The sequence below is a fragment of the Cheilinus undulatus genome, linkage group 15, assembly GCF_018320785.1.
Source record: "Cheilinus undulatus linkage group 15, ASM1832078v1, whole genome shotgun sequence".
NCBI lineage: Eukaryota > Metazoa > Chordata > Actinopteri > Labriformes > Labridae > Cheilinus > Cheilinus undulatus.
In genome coordinates this window covers 7161822-7171679 of record NC_054879.1, presented here as the reverse complement: position 1 = coordinate 7171679, position 9858 = coordinate 7161822, and the positions used below count along the sequence as shown (strand labels likewise).

At 37.6% G+C, this 9858-nt stretch overlaps 1 protein-coding gene across 1 annotated transcript in view; it reads left to right on the top strand.

The window, feature by feature from the left end:
- Positions 1 to 1527: 1527 nt before the first annotated feature.
- LOC121522590 (polycystic kidney disease protein 1-like 2) overlaps positions 1528 to 9858 on the top strand; it is a 108040-nt gene continuing 99709 nt past the window's right edge. The window contains exon 1 of the mRNA XM_041807124.1: positions 1528 to 1657. Coding sequence (XP_041663058.1) covers positions 1528 to 1657 — 130 coding nt within the window. The remainder of the gene's footprint in view (positions 1658 to 9858) is intronic.

Sequence of the window (9858 nt, the reverse complement as noted above, 5' to 3'; positions counted from 1 at the left end):
TTTTACAGCTCTAGCTGGGCCTGTACGCAACTATAATCAGAACATTTCTACAGTGCGATCCCTACACTTTACAAAAAAAGTGACCCCCCCCCCCCCCCACACACACACACACACACAAACACACACAGTTTAACCAGTTAACAGAGCAGTCTGAGTCTTGTACTCAGGGCCTTTTTAACATATTTAAAGTCCTATTTTTGTCATAAACATGCTTTTAATTGAAATGGTAATGTACTATCAACGAATCAGTGTTAATCTGTTAACAAAAGCTACAACAAAATAAAATGTTCATTAACAACCTTTTTTTTTTTTTTAAATCTGGAGGACAGGATGAGGACTAAAAATAGATAACCGATGATAAAAGTTCTGACGAAAAGTAGATTACTTTTTGTTACAAAGATGAGAGGAGACTAAAATGTCCGTGCTGGACTGACGGACATTCAGATTTTGTTATATTTCTCCTCCGTGTGACTAACCTGCTTTCTGTCAAAACACCCAGAGGAGAGAGAGGAGGAGGAGCGGTGTGACAGAGAAAGGATCTTATAGGTAGATAAAACATGTAGCTCTGCTCTGTATTCTATTGGTAGCCTTTAAAAGAAATTAAACTAAAAAGCAACCGGCCTACCTTTGAATCGTTGAAAAACTCCATCAGCTGTTTATTAGCATAGACTTCTAATATTAGCTTCTGCTGCTGTACAGTAATCCTCAGTCAGAGTTGCAGTGTCAAAAAAGAAACTCCAAAACCTTGTAATAGGTCCCGTTGGTTACAAAAATATTTATCCAAAGTTGAAATCTGCGTTAAAATCAGCTAAACAAATGCTAATTAGCCATAGGAGGCGACCTAAGTTACATTGTGATGTGTTTCAAAAGGCTCAGGCTTTTGGCAATTCAAGGAAGATTAAGTTAACTTATTGTGATGTGTTCAAAATCATATGGAGAAATTTAAATTTTAGTGTTTAGTGCGAGAAATCTGAATAAATGTGGCCCTTTAAAGGAGAAATGTTAGTTTAATTAGTAATATAAAATAGATATGAAGCATAAGTTCACCCCAAATGCAACAATATTCTGATCAATATTACTAATATTATCAATAAAAAGTTTGATAGCGTATTAGTAGAGTACCATTATGAATAAAAAGCAGTGATTCTCATCACAAAAGTCTGTTATCAAATGTGTGTTAGGATTTTTATCAGTTTATTCCAGATTACTACATGTTGGCTATTGACTGTATGAAATTAGTGGGTTTTTTGTTTGTTTTTGTTTTTTTTTTTACAATTTTTCTGTTTTTTTAAGGGAGGAAATATGATGTGACTAAAAGTAAAGACTAAAATTTAAGGACTTTTCATCAACTAAAAAAAAAAATAAAGGGTGAACAGGAATAAAATGTGACTAAAACTAAAACTATTTTTGTGTTAAGGCTGAAACTAAGACTAAATCTAAAAGCAGCTGCTAAAACTAACACTGCATTGAATAAACCATGCGGAGTAAGAGACCTAGATAAGACTGATCCAGCCCATCACATACTGGATGCCCAGAAGCCAGTGGGCAGGTCAAGATGCCGTGTGCATCATGGAGGTGCAGCTGGGAGGATACCTGGAGAGATGGGTGCAGGCCTGGAGGATGTCCATCAAGGATAACTTTGTTGTCCCACTGCAGGGCAAATTACTTCACGGCTAGCAGTACCACAGACCGTTCACAGAGAAACAGCATAGAACACAAAATACATCAGAAATGACGTGATAAATATCACACTGAGTTGTTCAAGAGGCTATTGGCAGTTGGCACAAAAAAGTTGTTTAGTGTGTTAGACCCACGTTTAGGAGGGACCTATCAGGAGGCCAGAGCAGTACAGGACTAAGGTTGATGTGGGGAAATGCCAAACCAGCGTTCCCATACCTGACCTGACTGTTTAAGAGAATTTGCTATGAAGTGCCATTAACATGAAATGTCTCTTTAATGTGAGCCACTACAGCTAGTTCCCATTTAAGTGCCATTTTCCTTTCCTCCATCTTTCATTTTTATTTATTACTTTTAAAAAGCCAAACTGTTACAGAACGTAAATCCATTTGGGAGCCAAAAAAAATGGATCTTTTAAAAGAGACAGATTTCCTTTCACAATGAACTTGACTGAACAAACATCAGCAGAGGAAACTGGGGTGAGATCAGAGTTTAACATGCTAAACCATGACAAAACTGTACTGAACCAAACTGGACTGATTATTGAAATGGACCATTCACAAGCATCGTGTGACGTTGTTTGTCCAGGCTTCCATTTCTGTGTGAGTTTTTTATTTTACTCCTCTATTTGCCTGAATCTTCCACTACTTCTGGGCAAAAAGTAGCTTAAGAATGTTTATATGTTCATGCTTTAGACATTTGGCATAGTCGTGAACGGAACAAAACACGGCCTTTTAGCAGAGCTTATGCCAAAATGACTACTTGCCCCCCATCTGTCATCTGCTTATAACTTCTACTGAAACCAAACGTTAACTGCCATGGAGCTGAGACACATTAAGCTTTGTTCAAGGCAACACTGATGATTTAGTGAGTAACCTGCAATAAACATGATATCACAGTCAGAGTCTGATACTGGTGTTGTTTTATGCCTTTGCTGTAACTTTCTCTGTCCAGTTTTGCAGGTGGCAGTCACATAATCTCATTCCATGGTCACTGTTGGTGTGCCAGTAACGCGCTCACACTGCCAGCTTCCCCCGCTTCTTTGGTGCATACAAAGCCACACTGGTGTGTCTCTCTGCTGCAGCCCAGTAAAGCTACTGCAGCAAAGCCAGCTAAGCCCATTACAGCAGGTGTGATTTCACTTTCATTCCATGCAGGTCAAAATGAAAACAAGGTTCCAGAAACACAATGTGGAGCAATTAACCATGACTTTTTCATCCCATCCCTAGTGTAGATGATAAGTGCATGGATGCATCTGGATCACAGACTATCTTGTCAGCACTGTCAGACTTGGGTAAATGTGGTCAGCGTTAACTAACTTCTTTTTCACCGTGTGTACATTTGTTGATGTGCTAGACCAACATTTCCCTTTGGCTGGCTGCAGGGTAAAATGCAGTAAAGTGACTAAAAAACATCCGTAAGAATACCAAATAACTGATATAAAAGAGCGCATAGAGAAGGTTCACTTGGCATTATGATCAGGTATCTGACAAAGAGACATATATTCTTTGTTAAGCCAGATCAGTCTGTTTTTATGTTCTGATAACAAAAGCCACTCTCTATTGTTGTGCTAAGAGGGTAAAAAGCTTTTTATAATGCACAGCGGCTGCAGGTGCCTGTGGTTTTTCTCTTCCCTCTTACCCAGACTGATATAACTGCACGATTTTTGTCTAGAATACTGACAAGGCAGGTTGTTGTGGATGATGCATACATAACTTCAAGGAAAGAGCTCTTCAGATTTGAAAAAGGAATCACAGCCAATCACGTGGCAGCAACTTAGTGCATTTAGGCATGTACACGTGGTCAAGATAGCTTGCTGAAGCTCAAACTGAGCGTCAGAAAGGGGAAGAAAAGAGTTAAAGTGACTTTGAACGTGGCATGGTTGTTAGTGCCAGACAGGCTGGTCTGAGAATTTTAGAAACCGCTGATCTACTGGGATTTTTACACACAACCCCTTATCAAACTGCTCAGTGTCCCCTTACAGTTTCCTTAATGACCTCTTATCAACCCCTCCATAATCCCTAATTAACCTTTTAATGACCTACCTGTCAAACACCTCCATGATGCAATATCAACCCCTTTGTGACCCCTTATCAACCTCTCAATGACCTCTTGTAGACCCCTCCATCACACCATATCATCCCCTCCATGACGCCTTATCAAATCCTCCATGACCATTTGTTAACCCTCTACTAACCACTTACTACGTTATAATTTACTATTAATCGAACCCTTTATGCCCACTTATTAATTTCCTATTATCCAGTCCTTAACCCCTTATGACCCCTATCCATTTTGAGGACATAAAAACACTTTAAGGCCAGAGTCAGACCCACTAGTTTAAACAAATAAATGCAGGGTGAAATGTGACTGTTTGACTATAAAGTTAGCTAAGGAGAGATCATGAAGTAAAGGAGATTTCTATTTTTATTTTTCATTTTAATTTTTCATACATGTACATATATTTGCTGGTACCTTGTTTTATAGTATCCTTAAAGTTCCTGTGAATAACTTTCATTTTGTGCCCATTTTGGCAGCCCAGGAAAGAGCAGTATATCTGTCTATGCTAAACTTACTCTTTCTATGAAAAAGTGGTGTTTCCTGACCAAAATTGTACTTTTTTTTAACAGTCACTGTGATGAAAAATGTAATGTAAACAAGGCTCTTTCTGTGTGACTCACTTTTTCTGAGCGTCCAAAAGCTCAGCTGTCCTCAACCGAGAGTACTTTAATGGAGCGACAAAAACAGCTGATGTGGAGGGCGCTGAGCGCTCAGAACGCTGGATTACATTGGTTTAGAATTGAAGATAAGTGCTGCCAGTGCTAGAAAAAGTCAGCTATGGACAGGGACCCTAACTTTTCTGTATTTTATACTTGATATGATGTACTCATTTGATACATCTCACATGGTATAAGCTGCGACACATTAAGTATACTGATATATGGCTCACTCCTGCAGTAGCCATCTAAGATGCTGTAGGAAACCTAAACCAGTAATATAAGCAGACTCTGCACAGCTATGAATGTGCTAACACCGCTGTCTCCTCACCAGCAAATCACAGCAGGTGCAGAACTCCAAAGACAACCACTCTACATGCAAAACTCAGGCACTGCATTACTTTTTTTTTTTTTTTGTAAAAACAGAAGTCTGTTAATCTCACACACTCATTATTAGTTTATGTCCTTTCTATTTTCCATTTCATCATTTTTGTGCACCAGGAAAAAAAGACTGCAAACACTGTAATCTTTTTAGAACATATTGAGAGCTTATAGGAAAACTAAGGCTTATTTACATTCATGAACATTCATGTGGAGTCTTAGCAGCTACTTCTTTGCCTATTAGTGTTTGTGCATTTGCAAAGATAAAAAATAAAAATGGAACCAATCCCAGTGATATTATTAGCATAATGTGACTGTTTCCTTGCATGCTTTATTCAGTCTGAATTAAAGCTTCAAGGCATGAAGAGAAGGAGCCACTGATTAATTCTGTTCTGGGATAAGATACTTTTTGATTCTTATGAGTAAAAAAGGCAGAAATTAAGGTTGTAGTAAAATGTGGTTACCACATGTTAAGTCTTAATTTGTTATTAATATAAATTGTTAAATTATGCCAGGAGAACTGAAACACATCAGGAACAAACTTCAAACAACATCTTTCAGGAATGTTTGCTGGCCTTATTAGCAAACAGAGGCATACATAAAAGCTGTATCAGCACTCTTTTGTCTCACAAAACACTGGAAACCAGTTTCAAAGACAAAGCTGTGCATACATGCTGCTTACAGACATTATGGACACATGTGGTTACACTGATTGCATACTCAGTTTTGCTTGTTTAACTTTCATATACGTCGTATGTTCTGTTTATTTTAAAGACATGAACAATTTTCAAAATTGCAAGAAAATAAGCCGCCTTTGAAGGATTCTGTTTCATATTTCTCTACATTTTCCTCACTAACATCAACAGCAGGTTTGAAAGGGATGACCTGCTGAAAGACTACATAATTGCATATAAAGTATTCATATGTTGGTTGTATATGTATTCCTTAAATTATGCTTACTTCCTAGGGGAAACCTGGCAGAAAGATTTGTAAACATATCTCTGAATAACGTATGACCTTACTAGCAAACAGAGGCATTTTACATACATGCAGCCTCATTAGCATTTATGCGGTATACGGCTGCTTGCTTAGTGTTTGCTAGGATGCTCACAGTCAGGGTTCTATTCTGCTAAAATACATACACTGAGGGTAACTGATGTCCTTGTAGGATACAGAACTGCTTTTATTTTGAATGAAAATAAAGACCTATTTGTAGGCAGAACATTATCACATGAATTTAGCCACAGAAAAAGGAACTTGTTATGGATTAAACAGGAAAATTAGGAATCAGCACAAAGGTAAATGTCTGATAATAAATGAGACATTAAGGAGCAGTTGCAGCGCTGCAGTGGCTTAAACTTAAAACTCTGACAGCCCTACATAATATTCAATAGGGAAAAGGCCACCCATAAGGGGGGATAAAGGGGAAAGCTTTCTAAGCCGCAGCAAAGCTGGAAGTTAATCTGTGTAACCTGAATAATAACCACTCTTATCAAAGCAACAAATATTTAGGTATTCATTTATGCCCTAGTGCATAACCCTCCTCAAAACACAATTACTGTTCTTAGGTAATGCTAATAATATGGATAAGCACATTAAACCAAATCATCTGGAAAGTAATGACTTCATAGCTAGAACATGATGTGCACAAATGAATGGATACCAGAAAATAAAAAAGAAGCTGAGACAATTTAAAGGAAGGAAAAACATTAAAGAAATGCAACAAAAGGGCAGAATTGGGTGAAAAGTGGCAAAACTGGGTCAAAGTGGCAAAAATGGGCTTTATATATGTTGAAAATGGGTAACAAGTAGGAAAAAAGGATGCAGCTAGAAATGAAAACAGTGCAAAAGGGCTAAAAAGTGTCAGGAAAATGTGGCAAGATGCAATAAAATGGGTTAAAAGGTGGCAAAAATGGGGTAAAATTGAAAAAAGTTAAAATAAGAGGTGTAGAGTGGCAAAATGGGTCAAACTGGCAAAAAATGGGTAGAAAAATTGGTGAAAAGAGGTTAAAAAGTAGCAAGTATGGGTAAAAGTGGAAGAAAGGAGAGAAAAGGGTGATCAAATGGGATTTTAAAATGTCAAAAATGTGTCGAAATTTCTCAAGAAAAAAAGGAGAAAAGTGGCAAAAATAAGTGGAGAAAGTGGTTAAAATGTCTCCAACAATTAAAACATCAGAACCCAATGATAGCTTGACACTGAGGTAAAAGGTACTTATCCAACACACATTCATTGATTATAAATCAATAATTATAATCATCAATAAATCATAACCCTGTCCCTGACTTTGTCAGGAGCCCAACCAATTCTGTGGGCATGCCTGATTAGGGGTGTAATGGTTCACAGAGGTCATGGTTCAGTTTGTAGCTAAGTTAAATTTGGACATATTAATCATGGGACTACATGCACAGAACCATGACCCCTGAACTGTGACGGTTTGTGACAAATAAGAAATACAGTTCCACCTCTATTATATATAGTTCTACCACATCCATGATTGAAGAATTAGACAAAATGTTGCTCTAAAACTATAACCAATAACTCCCCATTTGAGCATACTTGTTTCATAACTTCCACTGTTTTAGACTCATTTCTTTTCCCCTGACTGAAAGTTGTCAGTAACTTTCAGTGAGTTGACATGAAAAGTCAGTCCTTCAGAGTCTGATTGCTTCCACAGCAATCATCTGTTCTTCACAATATAGAAATGGCACATTCCTAAATTCTTCAAGTCCAATATTCAACATTGCATTGTAATCATGTCCAGTGTTCTCTCCTTGAATTCTGAATGAATACTGGACTTTATTTATAGAAGACAGTGGATAGAGTTGGACACTGGGGAGACAGAAAATAAGGACTGACATATGGAGTAGGAGCTGCAGGGTGGACTCAAACCCCGGCTGTCTGCACATGGAGGCTGACCAGTTACACTTATGGTTATTTCAGACTTGGTGCATGGTGATACAGCTGCACCACAGCTTGATTTCATATTTATATTTATGTTGATTAAAGGCTGTAAGACTGCCCAGGTGAGCACCATATAATGATATATGTAATTAAATTATCTTTATATGTAAATTACATAATATCAATTTAATGTTAATATTATTTTAAAATAATAGAAAAAAGTTACGATTTTAAATCATATGAAAATTCTTTGTTTTACAAAAGACATCACACGACCCCCCCTTTAGTGCCTCACGACCCCCCGGGGGTCCTGACCCCCACTTTTAGGACCACTGCTTTATCTAATACAGTAAGTTAAAATGTACAAAGTCTTCATTTCATAAAGTTGAGGTTGTGCTGAAAAAATTCACCAAACATGAGCACGGTAAACATTTTCTGCGTGGTTTATTTTGTCAAAAGAAAAGTATTAACAAAACCTGAGGACTTCTACGGCTTAGTGCAAAGATAAGTGGCCTTTTCTGATCCATGAATTATGATTCTTCTTTTTTACAAAGTAGTAACTTCTTTTTAAAGTGACCATTAAAAAATAAAAAAGACGAGTTTCATGATAACACTGGTACACACTGACCTTTTTCTGCCTCGCCGTCTGGTTGACATACTCTCCTTTGGTTTCCTTTGTTGCTGCTGGGCCTCGGTACAAAGGCGATGCTTTTATTTGCTTTAGATAAACATTTTTCCATTGAACCTGGAACAACGTGTGTGATAGTGGCTCGAGTCAGACTCTTTTTAAAGCACAGCAGGAAGTCAGAGGACATCTTTGACTTTATCCACTGGTTTAATTCACTGAAGCTAACAGAGTATGAAATTCGTGTTTTTTTGAAGAGGAAACAGACAGAATGTGCTGGATCATTGTGCATCTGATGATCCTGATGACACTAAGCTGTCTGGCTTGTGCTGAAGATAAAAAGCTTTCTTGTCTACAACACCAAAAACACTCTGGGGGCTCCTGTTTTGAGATAGCGGGTGTCCAGCGTACTTTCTGTGGCGCTCAGGCTTGGTGTGAGCAGAGAGGTGGACACCTGGCTTTTATTTTAAATGAAGAAACTCAGAATTTCATTCAGACTGTCCTGGACCCCTATCAGGATGTATGGATTGGATTAGCACCGTCTGCCTCTTTGAACTTGCAGTCCTCTACTGTTGAAGGTAAGAGGCTTAAATTCAAAGAAAAGAAGCCTGATCTAAGAGAAACCATTCACTGCTTTTTAGGTTGAAGTGGTCAGTGAAGATCACGCTGCCAAGAACACATTTTTATAAGTCATTAGTATCACTTACCTTCTCATATCTGCTGCAGACTTTGGAGGATAAATTTATCTTTGGAAGTTAAAAGAAACTGAGCAGTGTTTTTATCATCTAAGCTGTTTATGTTTAAATGCCTTACAGATTTGAAGCCATCATTTTAACAGCTGCAGTTCATCTGCTGTTGAGTAATTGTTGAACCATGTTTCTTCAATTGTTAAAGTCTCTGAAATGATGGTAATAATCACATCTATTTCTGTCAATGAAGATGGCACTCTCACTATGTGGTAATATCAAACCTGACATTTTTGTAAGATGTGGAAAAATTGTGTTTTCCTGGATCAAATTTATTTGTAACAAACATTTTTTTTGTCTTACGCTCTGTGCACACTGAGTCTGATATTTTCGGATCAATTTTCGGGGTTTGTAACCACCACTATCACAGACCATTCATCTGAGACGCTTCTCTGTCAGAACAGACGTGCCGTAATTTGCCAGTACGTTAAAAAAATTTTATAATCTGTATTCATAAACATAGTCAGGCAGTTACATTCATGAAATGAGTACATTTAAACTTTAACGACTAAGCAACATTCATAAATAAAACAAAGAGAAAGATCAGAGGTCTAATCGGGATTAAATTATGTTTGGTAAAGGTCATAATAGTTTGGGATTTTTCATTTTTACCCACGCCGATGAAATCAGCAGGGGGTTATGTAAAGGGTTCAGTATCTTTGTTGTTTGTTTCTTTGTTTGTATGTGTACAAGATAACTTGAGAACGAAAAGTCGGATCTTCACCAAACTTTCAGGGAATATTGGGATAGTGACAGGGAAGAATTGATTAGATTTTGGTGATGAGCTGCACACACATTCGGTTTTTCTCG